At 40.5% G+C, this 17156-nt stretch overlaps 1 protein-coding gene across 5 annotated transcripts in view; it reads left to right on the forward strand.

Annotated features, from left to right (window-relative positions):
* The window catches only part of ankfn1a (ankyrin repeat and fibronectin type III domain containing 1a), a 212847-nt gene that overhangs the window by 168732 nt on the left and 26959 nt on the right, over window positions 1–17156 (forward strand). For all 5 annotated transcript variants that reach the window (XM_030077909.1, XM_030077905.1, XM_030077906.1 and 2 more), the window contains 5 exons: window positions 6326–6425; window positions 7387–7519; window positions 8716–8832; window positions 10070–10285; window positions 12295–12461. In XM_030077909.1, coding sequence (XP_029933769.1) covers window positions 6326–6425; window positions 7387–7519; window positions 8716–8832; window positions 10070–10285; window positions 12295–12461 — 733 coding nt within the window. The remainder of the gene's footprint in view (window positions 1–6325; window positions 6426–7386; window positions 7520–8715; window positions 8833–10069; window positions 10286–12294; window positions 12462–17156) is intronic.

The following is a 17156-nucleotide window of genomic DNA, read 5'->3' on the forward strand; positions in this document are numbered from 1 at the left end:
ATTTAAGTCACTTCTAGTCAAAATAAGTTGAGTCGAATCAACCAAAGGGAATTTACCTTTAATCAAGTCGGTTCAGTTTAAGTCAAGGCAAATCAAGTGATATCTGTCCATACCTGAAGTCAAATCAAATCTGTTCAAGTAAATGAATTCAAATAAAAGTCAAGTCAGTTCTAATAAGTTGAAGTCAGTTCAGGCCAAATCAAGTCAATTCAAATCAGTTTGATTGAAGTTGATTGAAATCAAGTCAAGCAGATTAATATCAAGTCAAGCCAGTTCAGTTGAAGTCAAATCATTGGAAGTGCGTTCAGGTCAGCTCAAGTCAGTTCAAGTGAAATCAAGTGACGTCAGTTCAAGTCAATTTAAACTTGGCTGTTTAAGTCACATCCATTAAAATCAAAGTCAAATCAAACAAAGTGAATTTAGGTTTAATCAAGTCAGTTCAATTAAAGTCAAATCAAATCAAGCCATATTACTCGAAGTCAGTTCAGGTCTATTCAAGTAAATTAATATCAGTTCAGGTCAAGTCAAATCAGTTAAAGCCAAATCAGGTCAAATCAACTGAAGTCCACTGAAATCAAGTAAATTAACTTCATGTTGAGCCAGTTCAATTAAAGTCAAGTCAGATCATTTGAAGTCAATTCAGGCCAACTGAAGTCACTTCAAGTCGAATCAGTGAAAGTTTGAAACGAGTCAAACATCAATTTAAGTCGCACCCGGTCAAATCAAGTCCAGTCACTGAAGTGAAGTCAGAGTCATGGATTAAAATGAATCACAAGAACAGGTCCATCACTTTGAGGGGTTTTATTTTCAAGAAAACATTTTCCTGACAAGTCAAATTCCTGTCCAGTCCAAGTTAGGTCCAGTTAATAAACTAGTTTCCTCTGCAGCTGAACAACAATACAGAAAGAGAATAATAACTTCTGTATAGTGAAACAGACTTTAAACACAGTAACAGGTAAGGAAACAGTCCTTGTTTACAGTAATTAAAGTTAAACACACACTTTCTCTCTCTTTCCTTCATCCCCCCTTCGACTTTTAGCCTCAATTATATTTAGTTCAGTTTGTTTTATTGGCTTGAATGTCAGAGAGCAGCGGTGCATAAGCCTTTAACTATGGAGGAGAATAAAAAGTCTCAAAAAGAGGCTCTTTCTCTTTCTCTCTCACCCTCTCCGTCTCATTTTCACCCCCCTCCCTCCTTCCCTCCTCCTCCTCAGAGCCAGGAGGTGGATCAGATGGAAAGGTGGCCGCCTCATTAATCAAACCCAATCGTGTTTTTCGCCCCGCTCCAACCAAAACTCATTCCTTTATTTATTCGCCGTGACGTGCGGCGCTGCACAGAAGGCCGCCGCGCTCTTGTCATATTATCCACTTGTCAAATCCAGTTAATGTCCCGCGGCCCAAACACATAGAGACTTTTTTTTTTTTTTTTTTTAAAGGGAGCGCGGCGGTGGCACCCTCCGCCTGTTATTGAAATACCTTTCCAAATAACCGGTGTGTTTTTCTTTTTTTTTTTTTTCTCCCGTCTGAGCGCTACTGCTGAACGCCCTGTTGAAAAGTCCCTCGCTCTTCAGACGTTTTGCAGACTTTCTGCTGCGAGTTGTGTCTTTTTTTTTTTTTTTTTTTTTTTTTTTTTTTTTTTTTTCGGGTGCTGGATGGGTTGTGTAACATTTCCAAGGCGGGAAACTAAAGGCCTTCCTCTGCCCGTCCCATGAAATACAGATTATTGCAGGGCTGTGTGATTATCAGGCGCGTGGACTGGTAAAGGTTTTATTCTGACGTGAGCTGAAAGGGCCATTAGACAGGAGAGTGCACGGCTGTTTCGGGGCGTGCAGAAGCTAAACAAAAGAGAAACCGTCAACAGGGGTAGGAGTCTGCAAATAAACAGACTCTAATTGCTCCTTCGGGGACGCAAGCACCAATTTCATGCACAAATACGAGTCCGACGCTGTTGTTCGCCGCCTCGAAACCGTAGACGAGTCACACCAGGCTCAGACGACATGACGGCACTGATCCCCGAAATTACACAGCAATCTTTCCTGTAATCTGATGTAATCTGCGGTACACACACACATGCACACACACACATACGACACAGCCGAGAGCACACAAAGAGCACAAATTAGAAAGATGTCTCACTCAGGAGGAGATGTCTGACACGATGAGATCACCAGCAGTTTTTTTTTTCTTTTTTTTTAAATTTTGATTGAGATCTTTATTTCGAACATAAAAAACAGCAATAAAATCAAACAAAACAAAATAATTATAATCAGTACTAAATAAAGGTAAATAAGAAAACAAAGGTCCAAAAAATAAAGTAAGATAAAAAAAATAATAATAATAAAATGCATCTATCATCATTAACATGTTGGTCCAAAAAGGTCCAAAAAATAAAGTAAGATAAAAATAAATAAATAAATAAATAAAATGCATCTGTCATCATTAACATGCTCGAAAAGGAGTAGGAAGAAGTAAAAACTTGTTTAATCCTACCCCTTAATCTCTATTTCATTATAGTGTCTATTGCATTATAATAAGTCAGAAAATAATTTGTTCATCTGTAATTTCTGTACAAAAAACACAAAATGATTTGAATATGTGCTAAATGACCGGATCAATTTTGGGAATACACACGTGGCTAAGAGAAATTGCAGTCTGTTGGGCAGCAGCTGCATGAAATGACAGTATAAAGTAAATTTCTGCAGCGGTGTGTTATCTGTGTGAAAGTCTGGTGCAGTGCTGCGGTGTGAATTCCACCCTGCCGGTTTTTGTTTTTAGGGTTAGTTCATTTTCAGTGAATTTGCATAACAAATATAACACATGACTTGATAAGAGCGGATGAAGGAGCGAGGGGAAACCCCGAGGGCCGTATAAAATATCTCAGCCAGAGGAAACCGAAAGAGAGCTGACAGATAAATGGAATGAAACCGAGCTGCTTGGTTTTATTTCGCCTGACGGATCGGCCGTATTTAATGTTACAGTCAGCTCGAATGACTCGGTCAATTTATAGATGAAAGAAAATGAGGGCGGGAAAAAAAAAAAAATCAAAAGGACTATCAGAGACAGATATGAATTGGAGAAACCCGAGCAGTCGACAGATCAGAACAATAAATCCTTCAAACGGAACGGGAAGACGCAGCAAAAGCTCGGAGAAAACCTGAAAACGTCACTCAGTGTCAAAAGCAAAAAGGTCCCCGGCTTTTCTGTGGTTTTCTGTGACCAAAATGTTGAATTTTCATGAGTTATATGGACGTAAAATTAATTCTTTTTCCTCTTTTGTCTCTGTTGGCTCTTGCTCCTCTGATACCAAGCGATACAGGAAGTGCAGAAGTTATCGGATCTTTCTGGATGTCAATAACAGGGAAAATACAATTTTAAACAGTAATTTGAGCGAAACTGTTGTCCATGTGAACTTTTTAAGTGATGTTAAACCTTCTCTGAGTGGATTAAAGCGGATATTTTTTAAAGGAATACTGCAACATCTCACCCAGACTGAGACCAGATGTTGGACACCATTTTCACCTCGAGTTCATTTCCTGTTAGCTTAGCATAAAGACTTGAAGTCTATAGGAGTCGTTAGCCTAGCTCCATCAAACTGAAAAAAAAAAAACAACAACTTTACAGCAGCTCTGAAGCTGTCTTATGTAAGGTTTATTTTTTCACTTTGACGGAGCCAGGCTAACGACTCCTATAGACTTCAAGTCTTTATGCTAAGCTAGCAGGAAATGCTACCCATAGGAACTGAACCAGTGGACATGCAGAGGTGAGAATGGTGTCCAACATCTGGTCTCAGTCTGGGGAAGTTTGGAAACAGGGAATTTTTCCTAAAATGCTGGGAGTATTCCTAGTTTATTATTCTGTTTCAACATAATATGCACACAATGAAAAATAAACATTACATTTGGGGAATAACAAGCTATGATTTTTAATTTGTAATTGGCGCTGACAAAACTCAATATCCCATGACATTTCCCAAGAGTTTATTAAATTTTCTGGCACCAGAGTGGCCTTTCAAAAATTTCCTTGACTTAACAGGAATTCCCTTTATGCTTTAGAGGAATCATCAGTTCTCCAACTTGTGATTTATTTTCCTCTATGGCTGCAAATAGATGAAGAGTTCCTCCTCCTCTTCCTCTTCCTCCTGCGTCCTCGTCTCTGTGTCGGGAAGGTTTAGTCCGTAGCGGCGGTGGCGGTCGTTTTGGCAGAACGGTATCCAGTAGCTTGTCGACGTGTCTGTGAGCGGCGGCGGCGGCGGGCATTCCCGCGCTCTGCCGTCCGTCTGCCATCCGTTTACAGGCCGGTAATTATGTGACGCTTAATTAGCCGGGGTAAGAAGGGGCGCTGCGGTCTGGAGATTGGCATCGCTGAGGACCCGCGGGCGCTGGCGGCGGGTCGGGGCCGGTCGCGGCCGGTCGAGGCGAGCCGCAGGGAGCGAGGGAGGAAAGACAGACGAGCCGAATGAGCGGTAGCGATGAGATCAGATAACGCTCAGTCTGCCCGGCAACACGGGAGAGTCAGTCACCCTGACGGCTCACCCCGCTGACCCTGTCAACACACACACACACACACACACACATACACACACAATATTGTTAGTGAGTAATCCATTCATCAGCATCCAGCATCACCTTTTTATTTGGGATATTTTGCATGTTATTTTTTAATTTTTTTGGATAATTTTCCAATAATGTTCTTGTAAATGTTCATGTTTTTTATAATTATTTTTTATTAATTTATCATTTTATAAATGTATTTTCTTGTCGTTTTTTTAAAAGATTTTTGATCATTTTCTGTTTTATTTTTTCTTTTCTTTTTTATGCTAATTTTCTTGTAATCATTTTTATTTTTTTGTACTTATTTTCAAGTAATTTTTTGGTAACTTGTATTTTCTTTTTTCTTTCTTTCTTTTTTTTTTTTTTTTTTAAATAAAATCAGCAAATGAATTCTTAGCCGCACTCTGTAAGCCTCACAGTTAATTATTAGTCTGACACCTAGGAACAGATTTGTATGAATTTTGTCGGACAGATCGGCGCTGAGCCAGGGAATAATTTGTCTGATTTTGGCGGCGATCCAAATCTAGTGTTAACTTCTTTAAGCCCGTAACCATGAAACTAAGAGAGACCTGCTTCCAGACGCTGCAGGGATGTTTTCAGCGCCAAGAAGTCAATTTCACTTCAAATCCAAGTGACAGGAGTGATGCGTTTGTGTTGGAGAAGTGTTCACTGTTGTTTTCTCTCTCTCTCTGTACCTTCTGCTCCTTCTCTCTTCTATTTCTGTGCCTCTGGTCTTCATCTCCCTCCTGAATCCTTTCACACGGGATGTAATGACTGATGTGCTTAATGTACAAAACGGCGTATGAACAATTACCGCCGCAGAGAACAAGCGGCGAGGCTCTCAGCCCGGCTGATGCCTGGCAACAGAGCGGCTGTTGTCGACACACATGATCAAAAAGAAAAAGTACATGGAGATATGGTGCATTATACAGCAATAATTTATATTTCATGTGTGCTGTATGCAAAGGCGACTCACTCCTGCGCTTGGCACTGGCCAGGAATCGTCTGTACAAAACTGTTCTGAGAGTTTAAGCAGCAGGTTTTGTTTGAAAAAAAAAGAAGAAGAAGCAGAAAAGGAAACTTCCAGCAAAATATTTGAGAAAAAATAGGTTTCAACGTGTTTGAAAATTATTTTTGGTAATTTCTCCTCACTGAGTGGTTTGGGAATGCTGCAAAATGTTGGGAAAAGTTTGGAAAATTTTAATGTTTAGGTCTGGTGCTCACATGAATACACGTTAAAATCTGCCCTTTTATTGATTATCGACTGTCTTATTATTTGTCCCCTGTCAGTAATAAACAATATCAAATAGATACCAGCTATTCTGGGTCGATGATGGCCAGAAACTGAAATGGCTCTTTAATGCTGAAGTATTTAAGACTGCAGATTTTATTTCTAAAGCCTGGAATAGAAGACAGCATATTTTGTTTAATTAATGCATAACCTGAGGGGCATATTGTGGAAGTGCCTGGATTTGGATTTGACTTTATATTGCTGATTTATTCTAATGCGTATTTGTTGTTGTTGATTGTTTGAGCATGGTTTGTAATGTGTACAGCAGTGTCTTGTGAGTCCATATGGGCTGGGCTTCTGAAACTGAAGCCTGACACTTCAATAAAAGAAAATCAATCAATCAAGTTACCAAATCAGAGTCTGGAAAAAGCATGGATTTTTCAGTAGATTTGGTGCATAAATGTGAGATAAATGCATGAAAAGACAAAAAAAAAAAAAAACAACTCAAAAGCTCCATGTGCTTCTCGTCTTTTCCTGTTGTCAGACTCGTCGAAGCTGCAGAACCCGAGCAGGAAGCAGTCGGTGTCCCGGAGCCTCAAACACCTCTTCAACTCCTCCAACAAGTTTGTGAAAACACTCAAAAGGTTCGCTTGTTAAATTTACGAGGCGAGAGAGAGTCTGTTTTTCTTGCTCGCAGGTTTTCACTCGTGTTCCCTTTCCCTTTTTAATTGTCAGGCGGCAGAAGTGGAAAGCCGCGTGCGTGCCGTGCCGTTATGGACTGTCACATTTCTCGCTCCCGTGTTTCAATATGTCTGTCAGTTTGAATTTAGGGAAATGCATTTGTTTTTTCCCTTTAGTGATCAGTGAAGGTGATTGAGTGGTTTGGGAATGCTGCAAAATGTTGGGAAAAGTTTGGAAAATTTTAATGTTTAGGTCTGGCACTCACATGAATACACATATATCATAAAATCTGCTGTTTTATTGATTATCGACTGTCTTATTATTTGTCCACTGTCAGTATAAACAATATCAAATAGATACACTGCAAAAAGTCAAATCTTACCAAGATTATTTGTCTTATTTCAAGTAAAAATGTCTTATTTCTAGTCAAAATATCTCATTACACTTAAAATAAGACATGATCACCTCAGAAATAACTTGTCTTTAGACAATTTTCACCTGTTTCAAGTGAAAATTTACTTGAAACAAGTTATAGATATTTTGACTAGAAATAAGAAATTTTTACTTGAAATAAGACAAATACTCTTGGTAAGATTTTGACTTTTTGCAGTGTACCAGCTGTTCTGGGTCGATGATGGCCAGAAACTGAAATGGCTCTTTAATGCTGAAGTATTTAAGACTGCAGATTTTATTTCTAAGGCCTGGAATAGAAGGCAGCGTATTTTGTTTAATTAATGCAAAACCTGAGGGGCATATTTTGGAAGTGCATGGATTTGGATTTGACTTTGTATTGCTGATTTATTCTAATGCGTATTTGTCGTTGTTGTGATTGAGTGACCTAAACACAATCGCAGCGATGAATCTTAGAAGTTTAGAAAGCCTTTTCCCAGCACCGTCAGCTAACTCAGGCTGTGCCTCCTGCAGGGGGATTTACCTGGCAGCCGTCTTCTACCACAAGGACAGTCTGCTGGTGACGGCGGAGGACCAGATCCCCATCGTGGAGGTGGACGACTCCTACAGCAGCTCCCTCATGCAGGACTTCCTGTGGTTCACGAAGGTGGGAGCGGCTCTTTGGATTAAAGCGGTCCGCCTGATGCCGGTTTTCAAGTTTTAACTTCGGATGACAGGAAAATTCTCAACTTAACGCTCCTATTATGTTCAGGGTCAATTTGACCCAGACCAGTGTTTAACGTCTCTAAATAAATGATTAACATCATTTTTTTTGCTTCATATTTAATGAGTTTTCCTAATGTAATGGGCACTACCGGGTAAATATGAAATTCACATGATGATATGTTTTCAATGTCCTGTACACACTTTGTACGGATCGGTTATAAATAACCAAAATCTGTACTTAGAAATAATATAAAGCCATTAAAACACCAAAAATTAATATTTCTTTCCAATTTTAGGTCAATCAGTGAGATTTTACGGTGATTTGAATATTTTTCCATAGTCACATAATAGGAATACTGGATGTATAAGTGGGGGTGGGAGGGAGTTATGTTTTATTTAAAGGGATATTTAGTTAATCAACAAAGAAACATAAAGTACTTGACACATAAACTTTGATAACAATTTTAGTTCTAATAATTTTGTGGAAGTTTAAACTGCAGGGGTCAAATTGACCCCAAACATAACAGGAGGGTTAAATGGGTTTATGAAACATTTCTAAAGCCGGTTAAAGTCAGAAATGTGCCTTTTGTCAAGTTAAAAACAGAAGAATGAGGTTTTTATCAGCTGCAAAATATGAAGCTAGTTCAGGTATTTGCTGGATTAAAAGCAACTTGAACACAAGAGAAGGCCAACAAGCAATTACCCGAAGGGGGGAAAATCTGATTATATATAAGTGTTGGTTTCTTGCAGGATTTAGAAGGCGTGAAAGCACTGCTTTGTTCAGAAAACAGGAGGACAAAATGTCAGAGGGACGAGATATGTCTTTCATTTGACTGTGGCTCGACCTCTGCCGCAGCTGACAGATCTTTAAATCGTTGTTTATCTGTGTTTTCACATTTTCTGAGCGCGTCCGCTCGCTCTCCAGCCCCATCCCGCCTCGCACTCATCCTCTCGCCCCTCGTTACGTTCCTCGCCCTGCCTGATTGTCCCATATGGGTTTTAAATCGGCGACACCGCGATCCGCTCACTCCTGTAACCATTAAGCTGCTGCCGCCCCCTGACACTCCACATATAAAAGCACTTTGTTTTATGAGGCAGTGCAGTTTAATGACTCTCTCTCTCTCTCTCTCTCTCTAGCTGTCCTGTATGTGGGAGGACGTCCGGTGGCTCAGACAGAGCATGTCGGTGTCGATGTCGTCGTCCTCCACCCTGCAGGCCAGGCACAAGATGCTCACCGCCGCCGGGCAGCTTCAGGTCAGAGCCGCGCCCGTGGAGCCGAACCTCCCGTGACCCTCGGCTCCACGTTTCACCTCCTAAACTGCAGCGCCGCAGCCGCCGTGACGTTCAGGCAGCGCTCAGTAAATCAGCTTTAATGAATCTTTCTAGGAGCATGTGTGGAAGTTAAAATCACACGGCCGGGCTGCGGTGGATCAAAACCGACGGTTCGCCCTTTGAAAGCTCAGCAGATCCACTCGATCTCGTTCAAACACGTGGGGAGGAAAGGTGATGAGCAAATTAGTAAGAGATGACCTCAAAAATCAGCAATAAATGAAGGAAATGTTACAAGAAAATTACCAAAAATATTACAAAAAAAAAATCTGAAAATTTGCACCATAAAAATAAAAAAGTAAGTAAATAAATGAGTAAATAAATAAATAAATAAACTTACCAGAAAATTAATTTTAAAAAATTAAAACCATTCTGGAAAATTTGCAAAAAATATTTAGCAAAAAAAAAAAAAAAAGATTACAAGAAATTATTAACATATAATTATAGTTGAAATTAAATTAAAAGAAAACTACTGTAAAAGTACCCCAAAAAATTTAAAAAAAAAACAAAGAAAGAAAGAAAGAAAGAAAAGCAAATCACCAAAAAAAATTCATCCAAAATTTTAAAACAAAAAGAAGCAGAGTTGATTTTTGTTAAAAGGGTGACACAAAACCTGTCAGAATAAAAGTCCTCCCATGTCTGGGTGTCAAAGGATTACTGGCGATGCACTTGATTCAGAGGATGTGGTCAGATGTCTCGGCAGCGGTGGTGAATATGCATTAATTTAATCAGATAAACCAGAAGATGCATGTAAAACCAGCGGGTAACCTCCCTGTGACACAAAGTTAGAAATAACTGGAATATTTCTGACCGAGATGCAAACACAGATTAAGTTGAACGATTTAACAATTTAACAAAAGATCAAACTGTTTTCTTAAACGTCGCGTCCATGCAGGAAAAAATTGATCTTTGAAATTGAGTTGTTGATATTTCAATCTGTCCTCAGCGACTGAATCAATTTAAAAGCGAACATTTTAAAGTGGCTCAACTTTAACAGCGGTGAATACTGTGCTTTACCTTTTTCTTTTCTTTTTTTTTAACATTGGAGATCTTGTTAATGAGGTAAACCATGGACAGAATAAATGAATGAGTGAATTTATTAAAAGCAAAAAAAAAAAAAAACAGGCGTCTCACAGGCGAACGTGTCCGTCCCGACCTGCAGAACCTCCTCGGGACGCACAACCTGGGCCGCGTGCACTACGAGCCCATCAAGGATCGCCACGGCAACGTGCTGCTGGTGACCATCCGCGACACGGAGAGCCAGCACTCGTTCTTCAGCGGGAAGTGGATGCAGGTGACCAAACTGCAGAGCCAGAGGAAGAGCCTGTCCACACCCGAGGAGCCGTACGCGCTCGACGTCCTCATCATCACCATGCAGGTGGGCGGGAGCGTGTGTGTGTGTGTGTGTGTGTGTGTGTTCTCTGAGATGTATTTAAGCTGCACCTGTCCTGCCCTGCTGCTGTTTAATGATCATTGTGTTCATAATGCAGACACTAAATGATGTTTACAAACAGAGCAACACCCGTCTGATATTTAAAAAAGGAAATAAATGCAGTGTGACTTTCTCCCATGTAGGGAAATAAAAAATTCCCCTCGCTCCATAAAAATTATGGAGCCGTAACAGAAGAGAAACTATTTTCCCAGTTTTTTTTTTTCTCTCATAAATTTGTGACTCCATAACCAAGGGTTTTTCTCTTGCAAATGTGTGAGTTTTTTCCCATGAATTTATGGAGGGAAGCGGGGTGTGCTATTCCAAGAAAAAAAGAAACTCATCATAAATTCATGAGAAAAAAAAACTAAACAAATTTATGAGAAAAGAACCTTGAAAAATCCTTAGATTATAAAGTCAGAAATTTACATGAAAAAAAAAACTTGTTTTTTTTTGTGATTCTGGGCTCAAATCACCAGGATTTCCTTCTGACTAAATCCCAGAGGAGTTTATTTCTCATAAATTTGCAACTTCACAATCTCAGAATTTTAAAGTTTTTTTTCTTGGAAATTTGTGAGTTTTTTTTCCTGTAAATTTACCACTGCAATCTCAGAGAATATCTGAGTTTATTCTCATGAGTTTCTGACTTTAATCTCAAAAATTCAGGGTTTTTTTTCTCAGGATATTACCCTCCCCTTAATATCCTTATTATCCTTAAAAAATAAATTAAATTAAATAAAATAAGGAGCCGTCCTTATTTTATTTTAATTTATTTTTAGGGCTTAAAAAATAAATAAAATTAAATTAAATAAGGAGCCGTCCTTATTTTATTTAATTGTATTTATTTTTATGCCCTGCTGTGGCTGTAACACGCCGTCATTTTCTCCAGACCAGCAGAAGACACCAAATTCTCCACTTTTACAGCACCACTTTAAAGTTGATGTGTTAATTGAAGATTTAACAAAATGTTACCTGAGCATTTCTTGCAAAAATGATTTACATTGTCGGTGCTGATTGATCTGATTTGTGGCAATGGACTGCCTTTATTCTGCATCAAGTGGTAGCGATAGTAGAAATGTCCCTTTATGCGTTCATCTTGCATTCGTGCTGCAGACAGTTCTTACATTTGAAAGAAAAAAAGGCGCAATGTGACACAAAACTCTATTATCTGTCAGTTCGTCGACAAACCTTTCCTGTTTCACTTCCTCTGAACAAAAAGAGAGCCGACCTCCACATGTGGCCTCCTGGAGATTTAGCAGCAGGAAGACGAGTGACTTCATCCGGATGGAGGAGATCGCTCATCCTTTCATCTCCCATCTCATTTGCTTTCCGAGCCGCGCGGGGATTTTTTTTTTTTTTTGGACGCCCCGCTTCACTGTCAGCGCAGGAATGCGCGATCGCGTTACGGTCGCACTCGTCGTAAGTCACTTTTGGATTCGAGCCTCTTCTCGACGCCAAACATGAGCGCGGATCCATCACGCCTCGGGCCTCGCTTCCAGCCGAGAAAACCTTTCCAGCGAGCCTTTCCCCCTCCTTCCTTCCTTCCTTCGTCATCCCTCTCAGTCCCTCAGCTGGGCCGCTTGATTATATATCTCTTTGATATATAAGGAGGAGCGCGGAGCCAGCGGCGTGAAATAAATCCAGGAGGGAGATGAGATTTGTGACGTGAGGCGGAGGGTCCTGATCATCCTGACGGCTCTTCGTTATCCTGAGTATCACACGCCGCCATAACTTGACCCAAAACATCAATTCTGAAACCGTCTTATCAGCCTCAGTCAGCTAAAACAAATACTCCATAGATTATAGCACTGCAGCTAAATTAACTGTATTCTAGCGTATGTTATTATAATTTTTTTCTTGTGGGTTTGCTTGATGATTAAACTGACTGCAGGATGTCTTCTCAGGTTTGTTTTGTGTAATAAAGCTTGTGTCTTTCTCTGTCCTCCGTCCCCGTCCAGGACATCCTGGCGTACCAGCGGCGCAGCACGCACCGGCTGGCCCCGGGCCTCTACCTGGGCTACCTGAAGCTCAGCAGCTCCGTGGACCAGATCAAGGTCCTGGTGTCCCAGAAGACGCCCAACATGCTGTGCCACACGCGCATCCGGGACAACGCCAACGTCTCCAGGTAAAACTCGACTCACTGAAGATGGTGACGCTTCCTTGAGGTGATTGATTGTTTGCTTCGCCCCGATCAGATTTTAACAAATGAGATTACCCCTGCAGGAGACGTGCATTTGCCTACAGAGGCTCTAACATGTAAAAGTGGAGATTGTTGAAGTGGGAATCCACAAAATGCCCCGTTTTGTGGGGGGTTTCTTCTGTTGTCTCCTTGCTGTAGACGGGGCTCAATCTGAAGTCAGTGAAGTTTCAGTTTTTGCAGCCCGCTCCGTGTTTTCTGCTTGCAGTCGCTTGAATGAATGAAAAGTTAAAGATTTGTAATAAAAGCAAAACAGAAAACTAAATTCAAAGAAGAATCTACAGGTCTTTTTTCAGAATCCTTTGGGGCTTTCAGAGTTTTTCTTCTTATATTTCTGAGCATCAGGACCGTTTTTTCCTGTGTCTTTAACCGAGAGCTCCAAAAATGTGGATAAAACGCTGCACTCGTCACGTTTACTTTCTGAAATGCATGAAAATCTAATGTCGCTGGACTTTCAGCGTCCGTGTGTCTCGTCGACAAAACTTCGAACATCTCTTCTGCACAGATTCTGTATCGCCGCAGCCGAAAGACGCCGACATTTTCAGCTGGGGAAAAAAAAAAAAAAAAAAAAAAAAAAAAACACACTTTGGTGGATACAAAAGGACACAAAAGTGTGAACAGGGTGACTGGTTTTTCTCTGCTGTCTGGTCGGCGTACGCTCAGCAGCACTGGATGTTGGCGCTGCGTGAATCACAGCAGTAAACAGTGCAAAGTGTTTACTGCTGTGATTCACTCAGCGTGTACATACAAACCTGCACTGCTGGCTGTACCATCAAACTGTGTGCCCTGACCGTGAAAATAAATTATTACTCTAAGAAATTAATACAAATTTTCTGTGAACTTTAATAAATTTAATAAAATATGTATATTATTAATAAATAATAATGTTAAATTTTAAAATAATATTTAATTTTAAAAAATAATAATATTTAATTTATAATATTTAATTAAAAAAAAAAAAAAAAAAAAAAAGAATTAGTAGGGGAAATGATTCAGCAAGAATACCAAAAACAAAGTGGAACAAATCAGCAGCATAATAATAATCCTAATCCATTCTCCTCAGGGCATGCTTTTGGAAAACTGGCTGACGTTTAAAGCAAGTAAAAAAAAAAAAAAATCATAAAAAACAAAGAAAAACTGAATACATGACCTCCACTTATTAACTGGACTGTAAAACACACACACACATAAACAGATTAACTCAGTTATTCTGATTAGATCACATTTTAGGACATAATAACCTGCCTGCTGTGTCTTTGTTGTTATTGTTGTATGAATTGATTATACATTAACTGATTGATTGATTTGTAAGTTTAAGTGTTGTTTAAGTGGTTTTTTGGAAGTCTGTATTTAAGTAATAGGCCTTGTGAGCATTATACACCTACATATTGAATATAGTTGTACGTCGGTTGTGAAAATGGTGTACCTTGGCGTATAGATAGATAGATTTACTTTATTGATCCCAAACTGGGAAATTATTATGTTACAGCAGCATCCGTAGAAACATAAAAAAAAACACCGTACATTATAAAGCAGACAGATTAAGTAGAATAAATGCAAATACAATTGTTCCTCGCTATAACGCGGTTCACCTTTCGCCGCCTTGCAGTTTCGCGGATTTTTTTTTAGTGTAATTTTGCATGTTTTTTTTTTTTTTACTGGACTAATTTTTCTACGAAGGTTTGAACTTTGAGAGTTTAAACAAGAGAGACAAGTGAGAAAATGTTAATGCCTGTCTGAGAAAAGTGTATAAAGTGTGTAGTGAGGGGTTTTACAGCCTTCAAACATCTAGAATAATTGTAAAAAAATAAAGCTGACTACTTCGCGGATTTCGTCTATTGCGGGTTATTTTTAGAACGTAACTCCCGCGATAAACGAGGGACCACTGTATATACAATAAAGACTATACACAGTAAAAAAAAATATAAACATTTAACAATATGCAATATACAGATGGTGCGATGCATGCAGGTTCGGAGGTCGGCGCCCTGCAGCACGCGGCGGCTTCAAATCCTCCTCTCGGCGTCTGACGCAAAAACCCGGCGCGGCGCGGCCGCCGCCCGCCGTTCAACAAACGTGATGCGTTTCCCGAAGCGGCGGCGAACGCGAGCGTGGGCGCGCGGCTTAAGCCTGAGGAATGGGAGCTGTTTGCACCTCTCAGATGTTGTCAGCTGGCATTCGCTGCATTACACACATTCTGCACCCCGACAAGGCCGCTAATCTACCTAACCGTATTACATTACACAGTCACAGTGTGTGTTTGAGTATCAGGCTTTTTTGTCTCTCTGTGTGTGTGTGTGTGTGTGTGTGTGTGTGTGTGTGTGTGTCTTTTGTGCGCCATCCAATCTGATTTGATTCCGAGCTGGGAGGTGAGGCAAGCAGGTAGAAGTATTCGCGCAATGCTCCTTGGCCTCCGTCGCAGGAATTTCTGGATGCAGGACAGCAAAGCGTCCCCGCCTTGGACAGATTGGAAAGTGTGAAGTGAGAGACAAAAGGGGGGAGAAAACTGGACCGCTGTGTTTCTCTCTCTCTCTCTACCGCCTCCCCGTCCTCCTCCCTCCATCCGCCCCGCTGCTGCTCTCTGAAAGCCGCAGCCGGCGTGCGTTTGCATCGCGCCGTGCCAGAGCCTCATGTATTTTCATGCTCAGATTCAGGAAATATTTGGGAGCTTTTGGCCGCTGAGAGACTTGGGGGAGGCGAGGGAACAGGGGAGAGCTGTGTGAGGGGAGGAGGAGGAGGAGGAGGAGGAGATTGGAGTGGACGAAAGAGAAGTCGGAATAAAAAGATGGGGAAAGGTGAGGGTGACAGATTAGGAGAAACTGGATTCCGCGTCTGACGGTGCGATCGGATCTTCTGCGCTTCGTTTTCTAGGGCCCAAACCACGGCAGGAAAATCGACTTCAGTGCAATTTTGTGTCCATTATTTATCAATAAAGGCCACATTAAAGGGACCAATCAGTGCAACTCCCCCGCATATTATTATGTCAACTAAAGATTTCACAACATAGAATCAAAATGTGAATTTATCCTTGAAACAGCCGCTTTATAGAGTTCTGCTTCTGCAAAACGTTTCCCCAGGGACTATTTTCCCCGGCGGAGGAGGAGGAGGAAGAGGAGGAGGGAGCGTTTCAGTTTGAAAAAGAAGTCCTGAAAAGCCAACAGTGCTGCTGCTTTCAGGAAAACTCATGTGATGGACTTTATTCTGGAGTGAAGAAAGTGTGAAGGCTCTGAAAGTTCATGTTCATATCGTCGTGGAACGAATGGAAACCAGCGGCTGGAGGAAAGGGAGGAGTGTTTACCATGTACGCTCTCGGAAAATAAAGCACCTAATTGCACCTTTAGGGGTCCGGCGGCTTGTCCCTGGAGCCTTTAAGGTGCAGCTTTTGTCTCCTTGTGGTCAGTGTGGTTCCTGTATTAGAACTCCAATATTAACTGGATCATTGTTTGACCTATTTTTCATCATTTTCCACAAATCTACATTTCAAGGCGACTCAACCACAGCCTACAAGCCTTAAATTAATGTTTTACCTAATTTACAGATTATTTAGCGATATTTTTCTTCATTATATTTGGCCTAACAGAGAGCCGCATCCTGATATTGCACTTTGACATTTAGAGGAAGTGGTGCAGACGAGCCTTCACTGCTTTTGGACTCTGAAAAAAGGTTCACATAATCACCTTGAGGAATGAAAGCGGCTTCCTCTCTGGTTTGGGGTTGATCTTCCTGTCTGGGCGACGCGCGGGGTTAATGAGCGGCGAGCCGTTGTTGTGTAAATGAGTTGTTTGTGGATTTATTTGCTTGTTTTGGTCGGAGGCGGCGGAGGTGACCACGCAGGTGAGGCGCACACAGACGGGCCATTGTATACACACACACACACACACACACTCTCACAAGGGGATTTGTGCGGCCAAACACACTCCGGGTCTTGACCGTTTGTGTTGTGAATTTGAGAAAATCCTCCAGGTGAAGCTCCTCCTTCGCTGAGCCGCCACCTGAACACACATCTGCTCTTTTTATAATGAGCATTTCCTGCTTTATCACTTTACAGAAAAAAGAAGGCAGCGCTAAAAATAACATCAGTGGGTGTCGGTGCTGTCTGGAGCACAATAACAAGTCCTGAGCATTAAAAAGCAGAGCAATATTTTATCAATTAATGCAGATATTCAACAACCTCATTCAGTCATTCTTTCTTTCTTTATACTCAAGAAATCCCCGTCACCAACAGGAATAATGAGCCCAAGATTATTGTAGTTCACAAAAACTAAACGAAAAGCCAAAACAGTGTGAAAAAAAAAACATTTTAGTTAGTTAGTTAACTGAAATAAACATAAAAAAAAAAAAAAAAAAAAAAAATTAACTGGGGCGATGTGTTCTTACAAAATGAACTAAACCAAATGATGTTTATTGAGATTGGGGGTCAACTGCCTGTCCTGACAAACACAGCTACTATTAGAATAAATAAATAATAAGAATAATAATAATAATAAAAAAACTCGCATTAATACTGGCATGAAGAAAAATTCAACTCAAACTAAACATTTTAAAAACAAGAAAAACTAAATTGAATCCAGCAAACATGCAATGGAAACTAAAACTGAAACTGAACAAAATAAAATAAAAATT

This window comes from Myripristis murdjan, chromosome 19, assembly GCF_902150065.1.
Source record: "Myripristis murdjan chromosome 19, fMyrMur1.1, whole genome shotgun sequence".
In the NCBI taxonomy this organism is placed as follows: domain Eukaryota; kingdom Metazoa; phylum Chordata; class Actinopteri; order Holocentriformes; family Holocentridae; genus Myripristis; species Myripristis murdjan.